Raw genomic sequence first — 27,217 nt, 5'->3', positions numbered from 1 at the left:
GAAGGGCGTAAGGGTGCAAATGGTTTGTCATGGACAGAGCAGGGGATGGCAGGAGAACATTGGGAGTGGGTGGTGTACTGCAGGTGCTTTCTCCTTTAGTCCACAAGTTGTGGCCACCTCTTGAAGCAGGGTGGCCCATGCTACAAGTGTGGCATCAGTCTCTGAACAGTTAACAGAGGATAACACAACTCATAATTTGTCTGTGCCTTTAAATAAACGAAACTCAAAGACAACCACTTAGTTGCAGTGCTTGAGGGCAAGGCTCTGACTGGGCACTGGGGTTCTAAGCTAGAACTGATGAGCTCCTGCACTGCCCCAGTCTCACCCAGCACTGCTCCTGGGCCCTGAGAAGAAGCTGACAAGACTGCTCGCTGGGTTGCTGGATCCCACTTGGTCACTGTCTCCTCCTGGCCCTTCTAGCCTGCTCTGAGTAGGTTTCCTTCAGCAGGAGGAAAGGAGTACTTGTGGCACCTTAGAGACTAACCAATTTATTTGAGCATAAGCTTTCGTGAGCTACAGCTCACTTCATCGGATGCATACTGTGGAAAGTGTAGAAGATCTTTTTATATACACACAAAGCATGAAAAGATACCTCCGTCCACCCCACTCTCCTGCTGGTAATAGCTTATCTAAAGTGATCACTCTCCTTACACTGTGTATGATAATCAAGTTGGGCCATTTCCAACACAAATCCAGGTTTTCTCACCCCCCCCACCCCTATCACTCCCCTACACACACAAACCCACTCTCAGCAGGAGGTATCCAGGCACCAACACCCCCAGCTAGGGCCAGAAAAGGCCTGATAGACCCTATCACAAGGGCTTTTCAGGGCTGTCTAAATTATGCCAGAGACTGGGCTGGGCTTAAAGCCCCTGGAACCTTGTCTCCTCCTGGACTGAATTCAGTGCAGCACAGAACCTCACCCAAGGTCTTTAATGAGTACAAGTGGTCGTGGCCTCTGTTTTTATGTCTGATGAGGTATAGATGACACCTACAGCATCCCACATGGTCCTAACATCATGATGAGGGTATTGAGTCTGTACTTCTCAGCAGGGAGTGTGCCACATGGTGAGTCATCAACTTCACTTTCTGCAGCATCTAGAAATTCCAGAGAGTTCTCCCATCTAAGTGCTTCTGGGAACTCGGTTTGTCGCAGGAGATCTGTCAGATCATCACAGCTTTAGGTGCCAATTGTATATAGAAAGATTAAATCTGGAGGCTTGACTTTTTCTGCACTTTGCATGTGTTTGTGGATGCTGGATTAGAAAAAAAATGCTTGGTCTTCCATTTACCTAATGCAAGTGTAAGGATCTGAAAAAAGGAATGAGACATCTGTGCTTCTTGCTGCAGATGATAAGAGCAAACGCTGTTGAAAATTCATAAATTCTAGATACTGACACATGGGAGCCTGACAAGAGGCTGTGCAATAACAATCACATTTCAAAATATAAGAAATTATAAACACAATTGAATTACAATAAGTGTTTTGTTTCCTAACCTGTATTAGACTGCTTAGCAGTCACAGCAGCTAGTCATGTTGCATTTCCAACTGACAGTAACACATTTTAGAAGAAAATGTATATTCACATTAACAGAGAATAGCTTTCATTCTTCAAAGAGATTATGCTGCTGGAAATAAATCAGGTCAAACTGACCGGCTGTAAACCTTTCCGCAAATTAACATTGTGCTTTTAAACCCACATTTTCCCATTAGTTCCCCTACCCAGGTGAACAAATCCCACGTTTGTCCGTAGTAGTATAAAGAACCTCTTTGAAAGTGTATGCTTAACCGCGGTTAAGCATATACACTTTCAAAGAGGTTCTTTATACTACTATTCTTAATACTTTCTGCAAAAAGTTGAGAAAACAAGTACACCAATATTTTAAAATATGTAACAATCTTGTAGTTTCTTATACACTTAAATAAGTCTGCATGATTTAAACAATCCATATTCTTAGGGTGATAGTTCCTTTATCACTCTGGCATCTGTATCAATGCTGTGCCACTGCCTTCTGCTGGGGATCCATAATTCCCATGATAATTATACGGTAAAAGTGCAATAAATAGGGTCGCAGCACCAAAATTCACTTCATATTGAACAAAAGGGAATGCAAAGGCTAAAAATGATCTTTCCACCAAAGAAATGCAAATTCACTTTCACTTTAACATTCAAACTTATTTTCCTAACTTTTAAACCCCACTAGGTTCCTAAAAAGGGACAAGGATGAAAAAAAAAATGGGAACACTTGAGTAATTCATATACTTATTCATACAGATACAGGAGATGGGGGCGGAGGGGGGGAGAATACTGAACATTTTCTCTTTAAAAGATATTCATAGTGCTCCTGAAAACCAGATCCCCTCAATAATAGCATAATATGAAATGTCTAGTTTATATCCTTATTTTTTACACTGACCTGAAAGTTATTTGGAACAGGTAAATAGCATTTTCAATTTTTGCAGAGGATTGGGAATCTAGTGTTTTGTAAGGCTTCTGTCATAAATATAAAGGGAAGGGTAAACCCCTTTGAAATCCCTCCTGGCCAGGGGAAAGCTCCTCTCACCTGTAAAGGGTTAAGAAGCTAAAGGTAACCTCGCTGGCACCTGACCAAAATGACCAATGAGGAGACAAGATACTTTCAAAAGCTGGGAGGAGGGAGAGGAACAAAGGGTCTGTCTGTCTGTCTGTCTGTTGCTCTTGCCAGGGACAGAACAGGAATGGAGTCTTAGAACTTTTAATAAGTAATCTAGCTAGGTATGTGTTAGATTATGATTCCTTTAATGGCTGAGAAAAGCATTGTGCTGAATAGAATAACTATTTCTGTCTGTGCATCTTTTTTGTAACTTAAGGTTTTGCCTAGAGGGGTTCTCTATGTTTTTGAATCTAATTACCCTGTAAGATATCTACCATCCTGATTTTACAGGGGGGATTTCTTTATTTCTATTTACTTCTATTTTTTATTAAAAGTCTTCTTGTAAAAACTGAATGCTTTTTCATTGTTCTTAAGATCCAAGGGTCTGGGTCTGTGGTCACCTATGCAAATTGGTGAGGCTTTTTATCCAACATTTCCCAGGAAAGGGGGGGTGCAAGTGTTGGGAGGATTGTTCATTGTTCTTAAGATCCAAGGGTCTGGGTCTGTAGTCACCTAGGCAAATTGGTGAGGCTTTTTACCAAACCTTGTCCAGGAAGTGGGGTGCAAGGTTTTGGGAAGTATTTTGGGGGGAAGGACGCGTCCAAACAGCTCTTCCCCAGTAACCAGTATTAGTTTGGTGGTGGTAGCGGCCATTCCAAGGATAACGGGTGTAATATTGTGTACCTTGGGGAAGTTTTGACCTAAGCTGGTAAAGATAAGCTTAGGGGGTTTTTTCATGCAGGTCCCCACATCTGTACCCTAGAGTTCAGAGTGGGGGAGGAACCTTGACAGCTTCAATATCATTCATAATCCTAATCTCTCTTGCGTTGTTTGTGGGCAGTAATGATAATTTAAAGAAAATGTGATAAAAATTGTTAAATGATACACTTTTGTTGCTAGTTCCAGCACTTTTTTATTATTCCCTTTGAACAAGAGATGAGCAATGAGTGTGAATTTAGTAGACTTATGAATGTGAGTTTGGCACATTTAGCCCATTGATTTACATAATAGAGACAATTGAGGCTGGATTTTAGGGCCTGATCCTGCACCATTAAAATCAATGGGAGCAGCATTGGAGCCTTAATGCCAAACATACCTTTAGATTGTACCAGTACCATTACTGGCTTTAGTATTTGTTGTCTGTCTGTGGGGAAGCTGTTCCTGTGAGTAACCTTCTGTGTAAACTGGAAGCAAAACTATATGGAAGCATTCTGTGGCCATACTAAAAAGTGTACTTTTGTTGGAGTTTTAAAGGTTAGTACTGTATTAAATACAGTGCAGATTTGGAGCCATACATTGTCTTCAGAATCAAAACTACTTCCATCCAGTAGACTTCAATAAAAAACCCTGTGTGAGGAAAAAAGAAATTATAGATAGGAAAAATGCTTATTGAGTCATCTAGTTTGTCCTCATCTGTCACAGCAAGGTTGTTCCTCACAGTATGTATTTTCTAGTGTTTTGGCCAGTCCTGTTCTAAATGTGCCAAAATGAAATAGCTCCTCCATTTATTTTGGGAGATTATTCCACATTATCGCAGTTCTCAGAGTTAGGAATTTTGAGTCCTTGCTCACCCCCGTACCCACACAGAGCCAGGTCTGTGGGGGCGCATGACTCCAGCAGATCTCCCCACCCAGGAGCGCCACATAGTCCTGTTTCCCACCTGATTTCTTGGGGGAGAAATCCTTTAAGAATGTCCCAATATTCACCAGAAAGGCATATCCAGCAGTACATGGGGCCAGAGGAAAGGGGATATTACACCTCCTTGCAGAGCCAGAACTCCAGCAATCTCCTCTCCTTTCTCAGCTGCACCAGGTGGGGTAGCTGCACCTTTACAGCTTCAGCAGCCCAATGACGTCAGCAGTTCCAGACTCTGGGGGATGGGAGATTGTTGGGTGGGGATAGCGAGCACGCGACTTCACTGCCCTAAACCGTACTGACATTAGAGCATATGCTCCATAATTGCTCAGTGGAGTTTTGCTCTCGTGCGTCTGACACCTACGGAGACCAAAGCCTCCCCCTTGTATAGCATGTGGTGCAAGGTTTGAGGAGGAGAGAGGCTTATGTAGAAACAGGACGAAAAGTACTATCAAAAGGGAGTGTACTAAATCTATATAAAAAGCTCAGCCTTATATTTTTTCCAAGAGAAGGATGTTGTGCGGGAATGGCCCAAATGTTAAAGAAAAGGGGGGGTTTATGGTTGGGTTATTTTTTAATGAGGATTATAAAAGCACAGAATAAATGACTGAGAGCTATCCAGTTGTGCCACTGATGGCCTGATCCTATTATTGGTTGCCATCATCCTTTCTCTCTCTGCCCTCTGTTATTTGTTACACTCAGTTGTTGCTTTTCATTTTTAAGAAGAGTATAAGTTGTTGGGGCAGGAACCGTGTCCACCTGTGTGATTGTACGCTACCTAGCACAAGAAAGCACAGATGCTGGGCACAGCTATAATACACATAATTAATTTGGGCCCCAACTGGGCAAAGATCCGTAAGCACATTCCTAACTTTAAGGACATAAATTGCCCCATTAACTGTAATGTAACTACCCAGAGTGTCCTAGACTTTAAGGGCATAAGGGACCTAGATCATCTAGTCTGACCTCCTGTATATCACCAATACCAACCAGCACCAAAATCCAACTACTAAAATTAGACCAACTTATTACAGCCACTGGAGGTTAGACTGTTGTGTACCACAGGCAGAGAATAGAGGAGATCAAGGTGTACCAGTGCTCGAGTCCCCCTCTATGGCAGGGAAATGATTAGGTGGGATATTCCCAAATAATCCTGGCAAGTGACCTCCACACACATGCTGCAGAGTCCCCAAGATCATTGCTAGTCTTACCTGGGGAAAAAATCCTTCCTGACCTCACATATGGTGATTAGTTAGACCCTGAACATGTGAGCAAGAACTAGCCAGCCAAGCACCTGAGAGAGAGAGAGAGAGAGAGAATGCTTGATGCTACCTCAGCACTGTGTTTTTAAGTTAGGCATGTGCTTAAGTATCTTGTTGAATCAGAACCATATTTTTCCTTTCCTTAATGTCATTCCATTAACCATCAATCTAAGCAATTTTCTCACAGTTTGTTTGCAGCCTGCTATAGTGCAAAACCTCCCTTTCAGTTCTTAAACAAGCTATATATATTTAGTTCTTTTGGTCTTTCCCTGCAGCCCCTTAATCATGCATTGAAATCTTCAATGCCGACACTTAATATTGCTTAACCAACCTGAGACAGGCTACAAGACTTTACAGAGACTATGAGTATCTAATGATTCCCACTTGGTATAGACTGGCATGTATGGCTGTTTAGTCATTGGACTAAACTTACTGCTGGGAGTAGTGAGTGTAGCCTCCGCTGACAGCTGTTGAGCAGCACCTTCTATTGAGTGCTACCTGTTCTTATGGTCTACTTAGCACAGGAGTGAATTGGATTGTGTGTATATTATATTAACAACACATTAGCTATGTTTTCAGAAACGAATTTCTAAGCAGTTAAATGCATCTGAATGATTTTAGAATTAATTTTGATGTGCTGTAAGTAAATAGGTCCGTAGAGTACTCACAAACTCTCTTGTAGAAACACTGCAGTCTAATTTGCATTTATAGCACCCTAAGTAATAATTCTTCTTCTTTAGTAATTAAAAAGTTAAAATACTGTGGACCTTTATATTCTGACACTTCTCCCCCTGGAGTTATCACTCCCTCAGTTTTGTCATTAGCTTTCTGGTAACATCATTCCAGAACTGAACACATTAATTTGTCACCTCCTTGCGCTTCTGCATGCATGCCCCACATGAATGACACTTCTGCATATGTAGTACACAATCATATTTGTCTTGTGTTGTTTCTGTACTGCATTGCAAACTTATATGCAGTCTCCTGAATACGGTTGCCCCAGCTTTCTCTGACTGTTACAGCTTTCTGGATTTTTCCCTTCCACTGAATCTATGCTGCGAATTATTTTTCCAAGCTGAATCTCATTTTATTTTTTCTTGCTGATATTTTCAACCCTTCTTGATCTCTGTTATCTCTTTGTCTTCACTGCAGTTCACAGCTTGAAGTATAATATTCTTTAGCCCTTTCTGCCAGATCAGTAGCAAAGACTTTAAAAATGACCCATGTCTAACACTGATTTCTTGTTGTGCCCTACTGATAGAAAATCACCTTTCAGTTAGCTTTCAGTCCCTCTGACAGTGCTCATATGCAATTTTCAAGGTAATATTTCCTAAAACACTGCATCAAATGCTTTATTAAAATCAAGATGTATTACCTCTGCTTTGTTCCCTTAGCATATTTACAATCTTCTGAGGTGTATAGAACTTGTTCTCTCATATGGAACCAGAGGAGCATAGTGACCTTGGAGTAAAAACCATGGTACGGTGTCAAAAATAATGAATCATTCACATTTTTCGCCTGATTACGGGTTGTGGAGAGGGTGAGGCATTAGTGTCTTATGAGAAGACTAGCTATCTAATACAGAATGCCTGGTGCACCATGGTACCTGACATGTAATCTGCTTCTATACACATGCTTAAAAGGAAAAATCAAAGTGCAGGATTATGCGCCAAAACAATGTAATGAATCTCACGTATGCATGTTAAGCATTTATCATTTAAGTAGTTTTTATTATGTTGTTGGTTTATATTCAGTAGTTGTACACAGTTCCCATGCACTATTAATGTACTGTCCAATAATGTATAATAAATTGTGGATTTGGGAACTGTGGGTACCATGAAGCTGCTGGTGTGACTGAACACCCCAATGACAGAAGCTACCAAAGGTTTGCTGACAAAATGCACACAGCTGTTATGTGTTATGATGAGTTAGTGCCAAAGTGACATTACTATTATTTATTCAGTATAGGACTAATTTGGGATGTTGGTTCATCTTAGAGCAGGAAATAATTTTAAATATTTTGTATAATACAATTTAAAAACCCATATATTGTTAAACCTCTCATTTTTTCGTGTGGCATTAAGATTTCAGCAACAGAGGCTTAATGTGGAATGACTAGCCTGAAGCAGGTGCCAAGCCTTTGCAAATGCTAATGTGAGTCTGGCAGGACTCACCCTTGCAGTTGACTGGAAAGTTCTGCAAACAGTGTGCATGCAATACTGGAGGCCACTTAACTATATTTCCAGAAACAATTATCTGCGCAATTCTGTGAATTGGTCCTTATTTTATTGCATTCTAATTCATTAGAAGCATGTATCTTTATTCATTCACTACTGAAGATTCCCTGTGATTACAAATCCATAAATTACCATTAAGGCTTCATTTTTTTTACTCATGCCTGGCACCCTAAGAATCTGCAGGTTTATTACCTCTGCTGACCTTGTCTTCAGTTCACTTCCATGGATCCATGAAGTCATTCTTGAACTGTCAGATCTTCTCTTGCTGCTTTTTCTCCCCCTTCCACACACCCCTCACCAGCCACACACTCTTTGACTATAATTAGTTGGAAATTTCCAGCATTCTTTACAATACTAGACATCTTTGTTGTGATGTCATTTCATCTGGAGGTAATAGCATATAATCCTTTTTTCTTTATCTGGGTCAGCTGTGACCCAGGTTTGAGTGTCAGGTTTGTTTTTTTACTAAGGAGTCACTGACCAGGACTGCTTGCCTCTTCTTTTTTTTTTTTTGCTACTATCTTTAGTGACAACTGATGTAAAACAGTTGATAGTTTTGAAGGAGGGATTTTCAAAAGCACTCATCACTGGCTTAATTGTGCTGTCATTGAAGTCATTGAGTCTAAGGACAGAAGGAACCAATGTGATCATGTACTCTGATCTCCTGCATAACAAATCAATGGGACTCTTACCACTGACTTCTCTGGACTCTCGCCACTCACTCCCCAGGGAGCAGTGTTAGATCACTGCTTGAGTGCTTTTGAAAATTCCATTCTGTATATTTATGATATTAGCAGATTCTTTTCCTTGAAAAAATATTTAATATGCTTCCCTATTTGTCTTAAGCATTATATAGGATCACAAATAATCATAGAATCATAGAATATCAGGGTTGGAAGGGACCCCAGAAGGTCATCTAGTCCAACCCCCTGCTCAAAGCAGGACCAATTCCCAGTTAAATCATCCCAGCCAGGGCTTTGTCAAGCCTGACCTTAAAAACCTCTAAGGAAGGAGATTCTACCACCTCCCTAGGTAACGCATTCCAGTGTTTCACTACCCTCTTAGTGAAAAAGTTTTTTCTAATATCCAATCTAAACCTCCCCCACTGCAACTTGATGTTGTAATCTAACTTTTAACTGTGCACCTTTTTTGTGTGCTAAATATTCATGTACTCATTTTTATGGATGAATAATACTGAAGAATTAGAAAATTTATTTGACATTATAAAACTGATTTTGTGTTTTTAGATTAGCTATAAATATACTCACCTATACCCCCTCTAATTTGAAATCAGAGGGTTTGAATCTCCTCTCACACCAGTGTAAATCAAGAGTGACTCTTTTAACTAATGGAATTACTCTTCTGTAAAATGTGTGTAACAGAGACAAAAATCCAGCCCTAAACTAACAGAACTGTGAAATAGAATGAAAAGAAGACAAAGAGGATGGAGAGATCTCTTCCCATTGTTTATGAAAAAACACATTCCATTTATAAATTCTCAACTTCCAGAATGATTTACTCCACTACAGACAGATGAAACATCTGGCTTAAAATATGGCATACTGATTCCATTTCAAAGGGTAAATTAACACCTGGATATTTTAGTGGTAAGTAACTATTTGACAGTGTACTAGAAAAAGCTTTCAAAAAACTGAAGCATAATCCATCCTGCTAACTGTTAACCTTTCTATTACCTCTACTCTTCCTCCTCCAACTGTAAGGTGGCCTTTGAATATTCCCGCTTGTGGTATGCCTCCATAATGGAAACATGTACATTTGTTTACTCTGCACAGCTTTCTTCACTTGACATCTAGATCTGACGCTTACTTTGGGAGGGCAGTTCTGCGTTTTTTGTTTAAATAGTACTCATAGGTCCAACTTCCTGGATGTTGTGACTAACTGGAAATGTGTAGAAGAAGAAAGGTTACTCACTAATAGTTGAAGTTCTTTTTGAGTGTTGTCTCTCTATATATACACTACCTACCACCTTCCTCATATACTGAGAGTTCCATTCTCACACTCCTGTTTTAGCAGAGAGAACTATGTCAGGTAGGAGTGGAAGTTAGACAAGTCAAAAGTCTTTTATGCATGGAAATGGGAAATAAGGAACTTCTATTTGTACTGGGGAACTATTTGCATTTTCCTGAGGGTAGAGGAAAACAATGTAAACAGTATAATCGACTCACATTCAGCAGAAATTGAATTGCAAAACCAATTGGCTCAGCCATCAGAATGTGATAGGACAGCAGGAACTGAACCAGGAAATACTTTATCAGGTTGCAGTAACATAGAATATATGGTGGGAAGTTTAATGTGTATATTTTCACGTGTTTCTTTCTATTTCTTTCTCCGCTGGAACAAAACTTTAAGAATTTTCTATAAGGTTTTTGAATTATATGTAACTTGGAGTTGTAAAAGAAAATAAAACAGAAAGAAACAATATTCCAAGGTTAAAAGTGTAATAATGTAAGAGATACTAAAAGAGTTAATCTGCTTTGTGGGAATCTGTTTTTTTTGATGTGTCATTAAATTATTTTTTTCCACAGGTCGAAAGTTTAAAAAGTTTAACAAAGTCAAAGTTGTGAGGACACTAGATATTGTTGCACTCCAGCAGCCAGTGGCCCTTCCCGATGAAAGCCAAGCTCTAACCCAAAGAATATCCTTTTCACCAAATCAAGAAATACAGTTTGTTCCCCAACTGATCAGCATCTTACAGGGCATTGAGCCAGAAGTGGTCTATGCAGGTTATGACAACACACAGCCTGAAACCCCAAGTGCTTTGCTGACCAGTCTGAATCAGTTATGTGAGAGGCAACTCCTTTGTGTAGTCAAATGGTCTAAATCACTACCAGGTAATAATATCTTTCTATATATAGTTATGCTAATATATGTTATCAAGCTAATTATCTAAAGAGTATTTAGTCTATTTATTGGCTGTGCACTAAAACCAGGTATATACAGAAATGTAATACATAACAAATTGAATGCATAATAATTGAATCCTTAATAAAGACATTTAATTGAATATGTAATAACACTGCCATTTCACCAAAAGAGTATAAAATTGGACTTTCTGTGTACCAAAGATATATTTTAATCAAACAGTAGAACCTTCTTAAGGGGATTCCTCTAAATGAGCAGACACGTTTTAAAAAACATGCTTTTACTTTATGTTCTTTAGGTGTAAGAATATTTAAACAGACAGTATTCTTATCTTATTATAGTTAGGATGATTTAAAAAAATAACATGGGAAAACCGAGAGCAACACAGTTTGGTATTATAAGACTAAGGAGATATTAGGTTTAAACAGATTAGACAAATGCTCCAATATCACTGAATATGGAAGGATCCAGTGACCAATGAAGTAGTACAGATTAAACAAATGTGCAACTTGTACCTTTTGCAGAAATTGGTTTAGTTTAAAAAACAACTATTTTTAAAGCTGTTTTAAATGAAAAATATGTTCAGTGTTTTATGCAGTGTAGCTATAGCTGGGTCAGTCCTAGGCTATTAGAGACACAAAGTGGGTGAGGTAATATCTTCTGTTGGCGAGCGAGACCAGCTTTCAAGCCACACAGAGCTCTTCTTCAGGTACTCCCATCATCACAGAAAAATGCAAGAAGAACAGATTGTTTAGCATAAGTAGTTAGCAAATATTGTAAGGGACCATTCAAGGTAGAGTGGCCTGGTAACGCCTCTGCAGTCCTAGAAATAAGAGGGGGCTTAGTAGGTTACAGATTGTTGTAATAAGCCATAAATCCAGTGTCTCTGTTAAGTCCATGATTTTTAGTGTCTAGCAGTTATGAATTTAAGCTCCCAGGCTCCTATTTTGAAAGTGTTGTGCAGGTTTCTTTTGAGGATGAGGTCTGATAGGTCAGATATAGAGTGATTGCTCTGTGAAAAGTGTTCAACCACAGGTAACGGGTTGTTTTTGTTTTTTATGATTTTCTTGTGTGAGTTCATTAGAGTGTGTAGTGATCATCTGGTTTCACCCACATGGTTTCACCCACATGGGGCATTTAATGCACTGGTTGAGGTATACCACATATTGTGATAGGCATGTGTAGAATCCATGTGTGGCTCAAAAGCTTGTCTCTTTCACCAACAGAAGTTGATCCAATAACAGATATTCCTTCACCCATCTTGTCTCTTCAGTGTTTTATGTCAGTTTTTGAGATTGCTTTGTATGGAGATATAGGAGAATATCTGGCACTTTTGCAGTTGTGTATTTATCTTGTTTCCTTGTAAATCTCATACGCTGCTTTGTTTGGAATTTAGTACTCTACACGGTTGAGATTGAGAAGTCTACAGCAGGCTCAGCATACTTGCTCATTTCAGAATGAACTCAGGCTCAACTTTCTGCTTTTCAGTGTACTCTCCCTTCCCTGCTTCCTTTTAAATAAATATTTTGATCTCCTGAACTCTCTTATACCTTCTGTAATCATTTGACATAGCTGGTCATTTAAACCTTACAGATTGTACACACTTGAAGGAATATTATACAAAAGAGGCATTCTCTGCCTGTAGACTGGCTGTAAAAACTACTGTTACATAATTCGAATATGCCAACTTTTAAAAATCTATATTCGATGCCTCAGTGAGCCACTTCCTAAACATACTTTGTTGCTAGCATTAAAACTCATGGGAACAGGGAAAAGGGATATAGTATATTATTGATCTGTGCTAAAGTAATAATTATAAACAACTTCAGATCAATCCTCCCGTCACTCTTCTCACAAACCCCAAAATATCCTTTACTTCTGTAAAAAATCTATAGTACAAATATCACCACTTTGTTGTTTCCTAAAGTACATAATCACTCATAACTGGTAACATTATATTTGATTTGATCCTTTCAGGATCAAAACCAAGAAAAGGAATAATGTGGCTCAGCATAAAAATTTGGGAGAGGTTAGCGAATCTAGTCAAATGGCTAGTGATAATTCAAATATCACAAGCCTCCTGTTGATTAGTCTCTAACTACTTAAGAAATATTGCTAAACTATCCTGTAAAATTAGATACATTTGAATTGTCAAGTCAACGCTACCACTTACTGGAAACAGCTACGTATAAGAAATGTACATGTTTACTCTTTAATTAGCTGATTCTGGAGGCTCTTAAAGAAAAATATAAAAGAAAAATATAAAGTCCCATTGCGTGAACTAAAAGGAGTTCAAAAATTAAAGTTAATGCCAGTTTTTGTTGTAGTAGTCTTATTTTTAGTGGATGTTTCATAGGATTCTGTCTGATATTGTTAGTACTCAGATCTTATTTAAGACATACACAAGGTATGAAAGGAGACTGTATAGATAGGTACCAAAAATACTACATATTTAAATTTATCTAAAAATAATGGATAGCTTGTCTGATACATCAAGAACACGTGACAAATATAAATTTCTTACTTTGTGAAATGTTTTATAGAGTAGTATTTGAATTCTTTTAATTCTTCATGTGATTTTCAGGATTCCGGAATTTACATATCGATGATCAGATAACCCTTATCCAGTATTCTTGGATGAGTCTAATGGTGTTTGCAATGGGATGGAGGTCATATAAGCATGTCAGTGGTCAGATGCTATACTTTGCACCTGATCTGATACTAAATGAGTAAGTAGACAGTTACTGCTATTTACTAATATAATAGATGAAGTCCTGACCCCACTGAAGTCAATTGAAATTTTGCTATTAACTTGATTGGGGCCAGGATTTTGCCCAATGTTTCTGTATTGTTGTTTCATTAAACAGTGTTAAAATTAAGATCAAAGGAGAAAGCTCTGATAATATCAAAGATCAGTATCCTCAGTAAGAATTGCATAAAAGTCCAACGTATTCCATTGACATGGCCATCTGTAGACCCAAAAGCAAAACAGTTTTGATGGTGGTTTTGTTTATCTGAGGGAAAGTTTAAAAAAAGAATTATGTTATCACGATATTAAACCTGAATTAGTTTGAATGTAGATTTCAGGGCAAAGGGTTAATATCCCATATTGTTGTAGCATGAAATACATAGGAGTATTTCATAGGCAATCATGGTATACTTTTTCCTCCCTCCTTAATTATTTGTCCTTGAAATTCAAAAAAGAAGCCTTTACAAGGCAAGATGAAAATTAAACAAATAGGTTTATGATTCAGCTTAACATAAAACTAAGAACTAGGTTCCCAGTCCTATTTCAGGATCCCAGTGCACAGATCCTCATGCCCATGTAGAGTACCCATGAAATCAGTGGAATGCCACACAATCACAGAGGTCATACGTTGGGATCTGAGAGTGAAATTCTGGCCCCACTGAAGTCAGTGGCAAAACTCATTGATTTCAGTGGAGCCATGATTTCACTCTATGTATTTATAGCAAACACTAGGAATTAGAAAATTGAAAAGAATTAGAATTGAATTGGAAAATTAGAAAAGTTGAATAATTTGGAATAATAAAGCACATCAAAGATGTTATGTATAGCGGAAAATACTCTGGAAATAACTTTTATTAAATTAAAAGCTATCTCTGGTCTTTATCTATACCGTTGTCTAACAGGTATTTTAAAACCAAGCTGCCACTTAGACTTGGTTTATCCATAATTCAGTCCTAGTGCAGATGGATACCACCTGCCATATCGGCATACAGCAACACCAGCCTCAAACCTGAAAATGAGGCAAGAGCTGTTAATTTCCAGATTAATTCCCAGGTTGTTTTTAAAAGCACTGTAGATATTTAGCTACACCTTCTAATACTTAAAAATATGTCTAAGGGTGAGATCCCCTAAGGAACTTAGGAGTTGCAATGCATGTCTTTTAGGCACCTTGTCATCCAGTGGAATCCACAGTTCTAAGTTAGGCACTTAGGCTCCCTGTACAAGGCATGGGGCAAATTAGGTGCCTATGAATGGGTCCCACAAAAGCCACCTTGCTGAGTGGGGAGCTACCTAAGCTAACCAGAAGGAGATGTCAAGGAAAGGATTGTGGCCCCGCCCCTCAAAGGGATTCGTATGGCCAGATTGGAGGGAGCTGCATATCTCTGCTTGGGATTCTTGGCCATCAAGTCTCTCCTTAATTTAGGTGCCCAAGCCCCTTCTTGGAAAACATGTCAGAGGCGGGCAAGGTGGAGCCTCCCCCACGTATACATTTTCTCCCAGTGATTAGGGCACTCACCTAGGAGGTGGGAAAGCCAGGTTCCAGTCCCCCTGCTCCAATGACCTAATATTTATGTAGAACAGCTTCAACGGGAGCAACTGAGTAATCAGTAGCATAATTTCCCAATAAACAATAAATTATTTATTTAACGAAAAGAATGAGGAGTACTAGTGGCACCTTTACAGACCTAAAAGTGGCAATACTACAACAAAAAAAACTTCAAAACCAGACTCCAACGAGAAACTGCTGAATTGGAATTAATTTGCAAACTGGACACCATTAAATTAAGCTTGAATAAAGACTGGGAGTGGATGGGTCATTACACAAAGTAAAACTACTTCCCCATGTTTATATTTTCCCCCTATTGTTACTCACACCTTCTTGTCAACTGTTGGAAAGGGCCATCCTGATTATCACTACAGAAGGTTTTTTTTTTTCTCCTGCTGATAATAACTCACCGTAACTGATCACTCTCGTTATAGTGGATATGGCAACACCCATTTTTTCATGTTCTCTGTGTAGATATCTTCCTACTGTATTTTCCACTGCACGCATCTGATGAAGTGGGTTTTAGCCCACAAAAGCTTATGCTCAAATAAATTTGTTAGTGTCTAAGATGCCACTAGTACTCCTCGTTCTTTTTGCTGATACAGACTAAGATGGCTGCTACTCTGAAACCTGATATATTTAACTTATTTTAAAAAGGGTTCAGCGCTTCAGATTCTGAACAGATTTGAAGTATTTCTCACTTAAAACAATAAAATGTTGATCTACATGCACTGAGAAAAAGTTTTTTGTCATGCCAACTATAAACATTTTGTTGATTATAATGCTTCCAGCCAGACTGGAATCATGATTTAAAACACTTGGGGTGAAATTCTGTCTCCATTGAAGTCAATATTAAAAATCCTGTTGACTTCAGTAGAACCAAAATTTCACCCATGTTTTTTTTTTTAACTCATTGATTTAAATCAGGTTGAGGCATTGTAAAACTAACCGGTGCTACTGCACCTTTCTATTCAGTGTATAATGAGCTAACCAATCCTGGGCTTTTTAAAATGCTACTACTGGGAATATAGCTTAACTGATATTTTGTAAACTTCTGTAAGTAAAAAACAAAACGATTGAAAATGAAGGCCCTATTCCTGAAAACATCTCTGCAGTTATTTAACTTTACTGACATTTTTAGTTCCATTGACTTTAATGGGACTTCTCAGAAAAGGCAGCGTCAGGAGCTAACATCTATTTTAAAATGTTCTCTTTATAGAATCTTTGTCACTTCAAAAAAATTGTGTCCCTGTTAGTAATGAAAAGTTATTTAGACTTTCAATCCATTAACAAAGTTATTGTCAACTTTTTTACGCAATGGGCCAAAATTTGTTAAAATGCCCATATTTGTTTTCAAAAGCATCCTCAAAAAGTGTTTAGGCTCCTAACTTCCATAGAAATCAACAGAAGTTAGGAGCTTAAATACCTTTGAAGATCTGAGCCTAAGTGACTTAGGAACATCATTAACATCATTTGACTTGTGGAAGTTCAATATATAAGAAGATGTTATTGGTTCCAAGTATAGCACAGGCTCTTTGTTTGTTAATTTTGTGTTTGCCATTTTCTCTTGTCCTCACAGTATAGATATTAATGGGTCTTCTGCCACCTAGATAACCATTTAAATGTGCAAGTTCTTAGTAGAAAAAATACTATCTAAAAAAATCTGAAATTCCACTAACAATTAGAACGCTAATTAAAGAAGCGCTTGGAAAACATTTACTTTAGCAATGTACGATTATAAATGAGAAGAAAGTAAAGGACTAGCAACATTTAAATTTAAAAATCTGATTTAAATTTTAAAAATTGTTGGGTTTCTTTAATGTAAAAAAATCATGATTATTATTCACCTGACATTCAGCTCCTGTCAGTCTCTAAGATGCCTGTCTAAACAATGACACCACTTGAGGAGAATTAATTTACCTTTAAACTTCCAATCAAATGTCAAGTTACGATTTTTTTATGTGTGTGAAAACTAATAGATACACAAACATTTCAGAAAATTGTTTTACTTCATATATCTCTCCTTAATTTCAAGAATGTAGTAATTAATCTAACAGCAAAGTAGGTACTACAAAGAATTAGTGGCTGAGTCTTTTTTATTTTTACCTTTTTGGGGTGTAAGACAGAGGATGAAAGAATCGTCGTTTTATTCATTGTGCCTATCCATGTGGCAGATCCCACAGGAATTTGTTAAGCTACAAGTTAGTCAAGAGGAGTTCCTCTGTATGAAATCATTATTACTGCTCAATACAAGTAAGTAGACAATGGATGTTTTTGTCTTCTTAGCATTTTTTTTGTTCTGTACCTCAAATATTAAAACAACAATGAAATGTTGCAAAGTTTCACACAGTGTTATTTATCATGAAAATTATAGTAGGGCTGTATGCCCTGAAAAACAGGAAAAAGTCCCTTTCAGCAAAAATGTCTCAGGCCCCAAGCACTAAAATACTGCTTTTTTTTGTTGTGCACAGAATAAAATCAATGAGATACATGTTGAATACAATTTGACAGATAGCCACATTAAGCTGGACATTTTCAGAGCAATTGTGCAGGGTTTCAGCCATGCAACTCTGAATGACTTCAGTGACAACACACAGATAAAGCCCCGTGCAAAGCTGCAAAACGTATCACTAAATGACAAATACAAAGAAAAAATCCTTTCATACAGTGTCAGGTTTGTTGACGTAGGGGCCACGTCCTGCTCCTGTGAAGTCAATGTTTTGCTCTTTGGAGCAGGGGAGAATGGACATGGCTTTCATACCTTGTCAGGTTACTAATATTAATGATTATTCAAATTATTCCTGGACAAAGATGGGCAAATTTACCCCAGGTGTAAGACCGGGCAGCTCCACTGACTTCAGCTGTCTGTTCAGAACTAAATTTGGCCCACCACCTCTAATCTGATCCCAGCTACAAAGCACCTTTCCAGGTTCCAGTTTGCTCATTGGTCTTCCACTTTCCAGGTAGGTGAGCATCTGGGTGAAGTTCTCTGCCTATCTATACTAAGAAAGTAATCTGTTGCTGACCTCATTTGTCAGTAATGAATTCCCTGATCCAGTGCTGAAAATGATTTAGCTGCTAACGTAGGACAAAAACTATTTTCAGAACTCTTACGGAAAGTATTTTTGAGACTTGGCTCTCCAGGAGCCTGGGACTGACACTGAACCATAGGGGTGACAGGATAGACTCCTGTAGTATGTTGCTTGGTTCCTCCAAGTGCCAAGAAAAATATTAATTGAAGGCTTATTCCCTCATGTACTGTTGCTTGTGACATCTGTGTTCAACTTGACTAGTGTTTGCATAAGCGTAGACTTTTCTTAAAAGGCCTTTCCTCAGCAACAGAATACTGTATATGTTTAATAGATGTTTAGAATCCAGAGGGCAGTCTATATTAGTATTGCCGGAAACCGTTGCAGGAGTGAAAACGACAGCCTCTATATGGTTGTCTTTCTACAACTTTATATTCAGCATTTTTCTGCAAAAAAGCTAAATTTCCATTTTTAGAAAGCTTTTTCCCCCCCTGTTGAACAGAGTATATTGGTTTCCAGTCTGCTTCTGCCCTGTTAACACAGCCTTGCTGAAAAGTCTGTCTAGCTAAACAAAGGCAGCATACAAGTAAGAGATGGAAAAGACCTGTTGGGTCATCTGAGCCATCTCTCACAAAAGTGTGAGCTGTCCTCCACCACATTCCATTAAGATGTAAACATCAAAGATTACATTTAGACGATATGAATCTTAAAATGATTTGAAAAATAGTAATCTAAGAAACAAACATTCAGCTAGAGTTAACCATTGGGCAAAATTCATCCCTAGGGTAACTCCAGTTGCTTTAATGGAGTTGCATCAGGGATGAATTTGGCCTCTTTTTTATAATATTCAACTCTCCATTTCCAGGATTTTATAATATTCAACTCATTTCCAGGATGAAATCATGATATATACTTGTTTACAGTCAAAGAAAACATGCCTAAATGCAACAGATCTTTCAAAACCTGTACTTCTGAAATTCAGAAATAGCTGATGTTTTGGCTTATAATTTTCATTGAATGTTAGGAAGATGGAAAGATTTAAACCGTTGCCCTATGTTTGCTCTTTTTTTATTTTGCATAGTTGTCTCCTGCAAAATACTGAATAATGCTTTTGTATTACACCTTCCTGAGACATCTCCGGGGATATGCTAATCAGTGCATCTCCTTGTTGCCCTGTCCATGCCCCTGCCTCTCTAGTCACAAATGACTTTATTGCAGAGGGAGGATTTCAGTCATTTTGCATCACTTTCACCACCACCTCTGGCAGATTTTCCATATCAGTGGCCCAATGCCAGGATACCAGAAACCAACGTAAGTGACTGATTCTGACTTATGTATCCACCTGCCTGTGTCAGATCACCATTTCTGCACTTCACTGACTAACAGGAAAAAGTCTATAGTCCAAGATAAAATAATTAAACAAACATTACAGTATATATACCATATAAATTCTTCCTCCATTGTTGTCTTCATAATATAGTGCAACAATCAAGATTATTCTTTTCTCTTTAGTTCCTTTGGAAGGTCTGAGAAGTCAAAGCCAGTTTGATGAGATGAGAGCAAGTTATATTCGAGAATTGGTCAAGGCAATTGGTTTGCGACAGAAAGGAGTTGTGGCCAGCTCACAACGTTTCTATCAGCTTACAAAACTTATGGACTCCATGCATGATGTAAGTTTGTTTCTCGGGGGGGAGGGGGCGGTTTAGAGGCCACAGGTTTATGCCAGAAACAAGGACCATTCCTTAAAGTCAATTTAAAAAATATATACATATATTGGGATGTTTGTGGTGTCCAGGCAAAGCTGGCCACATCATCAGGGCAAAAATCAATGCAAAATTAACCAGATGTTCACATTTTTATTTATAGAGGATTTAATTGTATGGGAAACATATATTTAAAATGCCAGTTCATTTTTTATATTTCTCTTAAAATTAGTTCAGAGCTGTGGTACGTGTATTTCTATACATTACAGACCAAAAAAAAAAACCCATAAAAAGAATATTATAAAGGTTTCAAAGGCATACTCAAACAATAGGAAATGCCAGAATTAAGGTTGCTTGTGAGAGCACCTTAATTTGGCCCCATTGTGCATATTTATTACAATGCAGTCTTTAATTACATGATCACATACAATTTTTTTCTACAGGACCTCTGCCTTAATTATTCTATTTTCTAATTTTTCAGTCTTTGACTTTGCAACCTTAACAATGTTCTTTTAACATGGATTTTTGTGTGTAATTTCCTAAGTTTTTAAAAAGCCAAATGAAAAAAAAACAGAAATTCTGTTGTGATATTATTGACATCAATGTGGTTCATCAGTAGCGTTGGAATTTTTATACCCACTTCAGAGACCTCTGCCACTTGAGCAAAGTGACTAACTAAAAGCATTAGTAGGTTGTCATTCTCTGTGGACCAACACTAAAGGAGGATGGGACACACACATGTTGCCAGTGGGTTTCACAGATATTTGCTGACAGCAGAGAAATGATGAGACTCGGGAATCTTGGGTTCCCGTCCAGTCTCTGGAGGGGAGTGTGTCTAGTGGCTACAGATTCTTCTGCCTATTTCCCCCAAGTTTCACCCCTTCTTCTCCTCCAACCTCTCCCTGTTCCAGTCCTGTCTCTTCTCCTCTCCTAGCTGCCAGTCCCACTCTCCTCACCCAGAAAGTCCCCAGTCCCCATCTGCTTTCCCAGTCATTCCCAGTTTTCCCTACCTTGTAGTTCCTTGTTCCCAGTCTCATTACCTCTTTTAGTCCCAACCCCAGCTCCTTGTCCAAACCAGTTCTCATCCTGACCCACATTTCCTACCCCCAGCTCCCAGTCTTCCTCCAAACCCAACTCTTCGTCACAGTTTTCTTCTTCCTCCCCTGGCAGCCTTCAGCTCCAGTCTCCACCTCTCAAGCTCCTTGGGAGTCTCCAGGGAGAGGGCAGGCTGGGACTGAGAAAGGGAAGGGTGCAGTGGGAGGCTGGGACTAGTTGGACAAGGAGACTGAGGTTGGGAGAAGCAAGGAGACTGGGAGTGGGAGCCAGTGAGGAAACAAGAGGGACATCGGGGAGTGGGAAACAGTTGAATGATGGGGGGCAACTGTGATCTGAGGAGCTGGGAGACTGTTGGAATTGGCAGGACAAGGAGATGGGGACTAGCCGCAGTGGAAGGGGATAGAGGTCTGGGGGCAGGGGAAACAGTTGACAAGGAGTTTCAGGGGGGAGAACTGGGAGTGGCTTGGCAAAGAGACTGGGATAAAGAGCCAGGGAGAGGGTGATTGGAATGACTGAGATTGAATGAGGAGCCTGGGGAGGAAGATTGAGACTGGGAACCAGTGGAGGGGAAGGGGACAGACCAGATGAGCAGCCAAGAGGGAGACCTGAGGCTGACTGGGCAAGAACGCTGGGACTGAGTATGAGGAAAGGGAGAGACGGGGAGGAGTGGGAGACTGGGATTCAGACAGGCTGGAGGGGACGGAGAAGCAATGGCAAAGCTTATGGAAAGTGGCAGAAAAGTCAGTACCCACTAGAGTACGCTCCCCTCACGAGCCTGGAATGGAGAGCCTCGTGCTTGATCACATATAGGATAACAACCTATTACTGCTGTCACTTAGCTCAAATGGCAGAGGTCTGTGCTGTGGATCTAAACATTCCAACCATGAAAAATGAACCATGTTGGTGTTAATGTGATGCCCCAGGATGGAGTTTCTGTATTTTCAATTGCTGTTTTTAAAACCTAGGAAATTACACACACAAAAAACACATTAAACGAACTTTATTAAGCTCAGAAAGTCAAGCATGCAAAAGTTAGGAAATATCAGAATTACAGTTGCCTGTACTATTATGCACATAGGCTCATAGACTCATCGATTTTAAGGTCAGAAGGGACCATCATGATCATCTAGTCTGACCTCCCGCACATTGCAGGCCACCGAACCTCACCCACTCCTGAAATAGACCCCTAGCCTCTGGCTGAATTACTGAAGCCCTCAAGTCATGGTTTAAAGACTTCAAGTTACAGATAATTCGCCATTTACAATAGTTTAAAGCTGTAAGCGACACATGTCCCATGCTGCAGAGGAAGGTGAAAAACCCACAGGGTCTCTGCCAATCTGACCTGGGAGAAAATTCCTTCTTGACCCTAACTATGGTGATCAGTTAGACTCTGAGCATGTGGGCAAGACCTTCTAGACAGATAGCTGGGAAAGAATTCTCTGTAGTAACCCAGAGCCTTTCCCATTTAGTGTCCAATCTCCAGCCACTGGGGATTTTTGCTACTGGCAGTCATTGACGGGCCACATGCTATTGTAGGCAGTCCCATCATACCGTCCCCTCCATAAACTTATCAAGCTCAGTCTTGAAGCCAGTTAGGTTTTTTGTCCCCACTGCTCCCCTTGGAAAGCTGTTCCAGAACTTCACTCCTCTGATGGTTAGAAACCTTAACCTAATTTTGAGCCTACGCTTATTGGTGGCCAGTTTATATCCATTTGTTCTTGTGTCCACATTGGCACTTAACTTAAATAACTCTTCTCCCTCCCTGGTATTTATCCCTCTGATGTATTCATAGAGAGCAATCATATCTCCCCTCAGCCTTCTTTTGGTTAGGCTAAGCTAGCCAAGCTTTTTGAGTCTCCTCTTGTAAGGTAGGTTTTCCATTCCTCTGCTCATCGTAGTAATCCTTCTCTGCACCTGTTCCAGTTTGAATTCATCTTTCTTAAGCAAGGGAGTCCAAAGTTGCACACAGTATTCCAGATGGGGTCTTACCAGTGCCTTGTATAATGGTACTAACACTTCCCTGTCTCTACTGGAAATACCTCGTCTGATGCATCCTAGGACTGAATTAGCCTTTTACACGGCTGCATCACATTGATGGCTCATAATTATCCTGTGATAGACCTGGGTGTATTGGTCATTCTCCTCCTTCGTCACTTCCAACTGATAAATCTCCAGTTTATAGCAAAAATTCTTATTGTTAGTCCCTAAATGCATGACCTTGCACTTTGCACTACTAAATTTCATCCCAGTTCTATTACTCCAGTTTACAAGGTCATCCAGATCTTCTTGTATAATATTTGAGTCCTCCTCCGTATTGGCAATACCTCCCAACTGTGTGTCACCCATACATATTATTAGCACAATCTCACTTTTTATGCCAAGGTCAGTAATAAAAAAGTTAAATAAAAATTGATCCCAAGACCAATCCCTGAAGAACTCCACTTGCAACCTCCCTCCCGCCTTTCTGTTCACTTTCAGTATGACTCATTGTAATCACCCCTTTAATCAATTCCTGAAAAATCTTTCAGTTCTCATATTGATCCCCATCTTCTCCAATGCAACTAATAATTTCCCAGGTGGAACTGTATCAAGTGCCTTACTGAAATCCAGGTAGATGAGATCTACTGGGTTTCCTTTATCTAAAAAATCATTTATCATTTAAAGAAGGAAATCAGGTTGGTCTGGCATGATCTACCTTTTGTAAAACCATGTTGTATTTTATCCCAATTTCCGTTCACCTCTGTGTCCTAAACTACTTTCTCTTTCAAAATTTGTTCCAAGACCTTGCATACAATTGAGATCAAACTAACAGGCCTGTAGTTTCCTGGATCACTTTCCTCCCGTTTCTTAAAAATAGGAACTATATTAGCAATTCTCTAGTCATATGGTATGACCCCCCGAGTTTCCAGAAGCATTAAAAATTCTTGCTATTGGGTTTGCAATTTCATGTGCCAGTTCCTTTAATATTCTTGGATGGAGATTATCCGCAACATCCCCTCCCCTCCCCTCCCCCCGATTTAGTTCCATTAAGCTGTTTGAGTTCGACTTCCACCTCGGATGTGGTCATTTCTACCTCCGTATCCTCTTTGCCATTAGCCACCCTGCCACTACCCCAGGCTTTTCATTAGCCTCATTAAAAACTGAAGCAAAGTATTTGTTTAGATCGGGGATTGGCAACCTTTGGCATGCAGCCCATCAGGGAAATCCACTGGTGGACCTGCGCCACTTCCCGCAGCCCCCATTGGCCTGGAATGGCGAACCGCAGCCAATGGGAGCTGCAATCAGCCGAACCTGCGGATGCTGCAGGTAAACAAACCGGCCCGACCCGCCAGCAGATTTCCCTGATGGGCCGCATGCCTGAAGGTTGCCAATCCCTGGTTTAGATGTTGGGCCATGCCTAGATAATCTTAATCTCCACCCCACATCCTCAATATTTAGTAGTCCCACTTCTTTCCTTATTTACTTCTTATTTATATGGCTATAGAATCTTTTACTATTGATTTTAATTTCCTTTGCAAGGTCCAACTCTGCTCGGCTTTTGGCAATTCTCACTTTATCCCTACACTTTCTGACCTCCAAGAAGTAGTTTTCCTTGCTGATCCCTCCCGTATTCCATTCCTTGTAGGTTTTCTGCTTTCTCTTAATCACTTGTTTGAGATGCTGGGTCATCCAGCTTAATCCTCAACCATTCCCTACAAACTTTTCCCCCTTGTTTGAGATGCAGGCTTCAGACAGCTTCTGCAACTTTGACTTAAAGTAATTCAAAGCCTCCTCCACATTCAAATCCTTGAGTTCTTCAGTCCTGTCCACTTCCCTAACTAATTCCCTTGATATTTTTTTAGGTCACATTCTGTGTTTTCCACAAGATGCCTGTCTCATTCAATGCACAGGATGGATCTGCTCTCGGAATGAATTAGGATTGTGTAGGAAAGGAGGTTGTTGCCTGCCTTATTTGCTGCAGAAGTTGGAAGTGAAGCTGAGCGAAATCATTAGCTCAAAACTTTTTTTGGTGAAAATGCAGATTTGCTGACATCAAAACTTTTCGTGAACTCAAATAGATTTTGCTGAATTATTATTATTATGAATTATTCTGGTTGAAAAGAACCTACAAAAATCCAGTAAAATAGAAACATTTTGTTTAGGCATTTTTTAAAAGAAAGGTTTAGATTTTTTTTATTAGAAATGACTTTTCATTTAGAAATTGTTTTTAATTTTATGTTAAAAACGTTCAAAATGCTCAAACTCTAAACAAAACGTTTCAACCTGAAATTATTATATCGGAAATGCCAGAGAACCAAAAATTCTATTATTCGCACAGCAGTAGTTTGAAGGTGTGCAATGAGAGAGGCAGGGGTTTGCAGGTAAAGAAAGGGTGGTTTTACCGTTAAGACAGTTGAATGATGTCCTGGAGAACTGGAGTCTGTTCCTGCCTTTGTTACAGTTTCTTTGTGATGCTGGGCAAGTCGCTTAAGCCAGACTTTACACAGGTGGTCACTAATTGTGTGTTCCTCATTTTCTGCCTGCCAAACTTGATACCTTGGGATCTGATTTGTAGAAGTGCTGAGCACTCACAGCTGCAACTGACGTTCAGTATGTGCATTGAACACATGAAGCACTCTGCAATGCTGCGTTGTAGAATTTGGAAAATCCGGTTCTGGGTCACACAAAAGGGGAACTCAAAATTAGTGGGCACTTCTGGCCTTAATCTCTGTGCCTCAGTTCCGTAAACTGGGGAACAATATCACATTCTTACCTTGCAGGGGTTTTGTGAAGCTAAATTGACATTAGTGAAGTATTCAGATACTATAATGGTGAGCACTATAGAAAAGCTCACGAGGAATTTAATAATTCTCTTTTCAGAGCAGGGTTGAGTAGTGTGCAGTGAATAAGTCATGGGACCACATCTTTCACAATGAGGATAAAAAAAATATTAAATGAGGACTGTCTGTCCTGTTCATTGAATGAAGCTGGGGATATTTTACAGTGGGGTTAGCGTGTTACCCCATTTTTTATACACTGAAGTGGTCATTTAGATATGGTCGTGACTGCTGAAGTGAAAAGACCTTTTGGCTTGCAAGGCAAGACTATGCACAGTATGATTTTATGGGTGATAGACATATGTAAAATGGCATTGATTGAGTGAGATATTTAAAATAATCATCGGGCATGTTTAGATAAATGTATTATTAGTAGTGTAAATTCTCACATGTTTGTATTTCATTAAAACCAGATAGTGAAACAACTCCATCTGTTCTGTCTGAACACATTTCTCCAGTCCCGGGCACTGAGTGTCGAATTCCCGGAAATGATGTCAGAAGTGATTGCTGCCCAGCTACCCAAGATTCTGGCAGGGATGGTGAAACCTCTTCTCTTTCACAAAAAGTGAAATGTCTTTTCTCTTACTGAAGAGACAATTTTTGTGCCTTTTTTGTTTGTTTGTTTGTTTATTTTGATCAGGATTTTGCGGTTTATTTTGGTCAGTATTTTGCAGTGTCAGGACTTTAGGATATTTGTTCTACCACCTTACTGTGTAAGTTTGATGTCCATATTGTGCGCTCCTGATTTATTTTACTGTTAAAATCACAACTGATATTTGTCATCAGAAAAGTTTTGTACGCCAGAATAGGTTGCTCCTTAGGAATTCACGAGAACAATAGTTAACAAACGGAATCTGTAGTTGTCTAAGAACAGTTACCTTGTACATTTTTTCTTTCATATTATTCCTTTGAAAACTTCTGCTATGACATGGAGTAAACTTTTACTCTAATATATTGGGAGGGTGGGTGGGTGTGCATATGTATAAATATTAAAGTCTGAATAAATTAAAATGTATATTAGCCACATTTACTTATGGAAATGTCCCCTTTTACTTACTAACCTGCCTCTCTGAAGTAGCATTTCAAAGTACAGGATCCAGGTTTAGATTGATAGTGGTACGGTATCTTCACAGGTAGTTAGCATAGTGGCAACAACATTTTGTGTGAGAGTGTGTGTGTGTGTGTCCATACCAAAGTAAAACTGAAGCAATTCTCTTCAAAGATGGGAAGGATTAAGGAAATGCCAGTGTTTTCCTCCCACTGAAACCAATATATAAAGTAGAATATATACGGACATATCCTGCTGTTATTTCTGTTTCTCCTTAACAGTATGACACTTATCAGTAAAGCTAAACCACTTAACTCTCATTTTAAACTTACAGATTTTAAATTTAATCCATATAGCCCCTACTGTATCTTTTAGATGCTTTAAATATATCTTACTTTAACATTCAGTAATGTTTAATGACTGCAGCCTTTGGTGATCTTAATGTGCAACTGGATAACTCAAACACCCAATAAAATCAAATTATAGAGAGATCAAATAAATGGAAAGAATGATTACTGAAGCTTTGATACACACCAGTCTCATTATAATGCCATTCAGTGGACCTTTCTGAGGTTTACAAAGACAAGTTGTTATAACTGGAGTAATTGTAAAGGAGGC

The 27,217-nt window shown here is 39.1% G+C and overlaps 1 protein-coding gene across 2 annotated transcripts in view; it reads left to right on the top strand.

The window, feature by feature from the left end:
• The window catches only part of PGR (progesterone receptor), a 56,040-nt gene extending 29,536 nt beyond the window's left edge, over positions 1-26,504 (top strand). Inside the window, exons 4-8 of one of the 2 annotated variants that reach the window (XM_048843656.2) lie at positions 10,315-10,620; positions 13,236-13,380; positions 17,069-17,199; positions 19,488-19,645; positions 25,965-26,504. In XM_048843656.2, coding sequence (XP_048699613.2) covers positions 10,315-10,620; positions 13,236-13,380; positions 17,069-17,199; positions 19,488-19,645; positions 25,965-26,120 — 896 coding nt within the window. In that variant the 3' untranslated portion in view covers positions 26,121-26,504. The remainder of the gene's footprint in view (positions 1-10,314; positions 10,621-13,235; positions 13,381-17,068; positions 17,200-19,487; positions 19,646-25,964) is intronic. The other variant, XM_048843646.2, reaches the window with a different exon arrangement.
• Positions 26,505-27,217: the final 713 nt, after the last annotated feature.

This window comes from Caretta caretta, chromosome 1 (assembly GCF_965140235.1).
Source record: "Caretta caretta isolate rCarCar2 chromosome 1, rCarCar1.hap1, whole genome shotgun sequence".
In the NCBI taxonomy this organism is placed as follows: domain Eukaryota; kingdom Metazoa; phylum Chordata; order Testudines; family Cheloniidae; genus Caretta; species Caretta caretta.
Note: the sequence above shows the minus strand (reverse complement) of the source record. Positions and strands in the feature narration are given on the sequence as shown.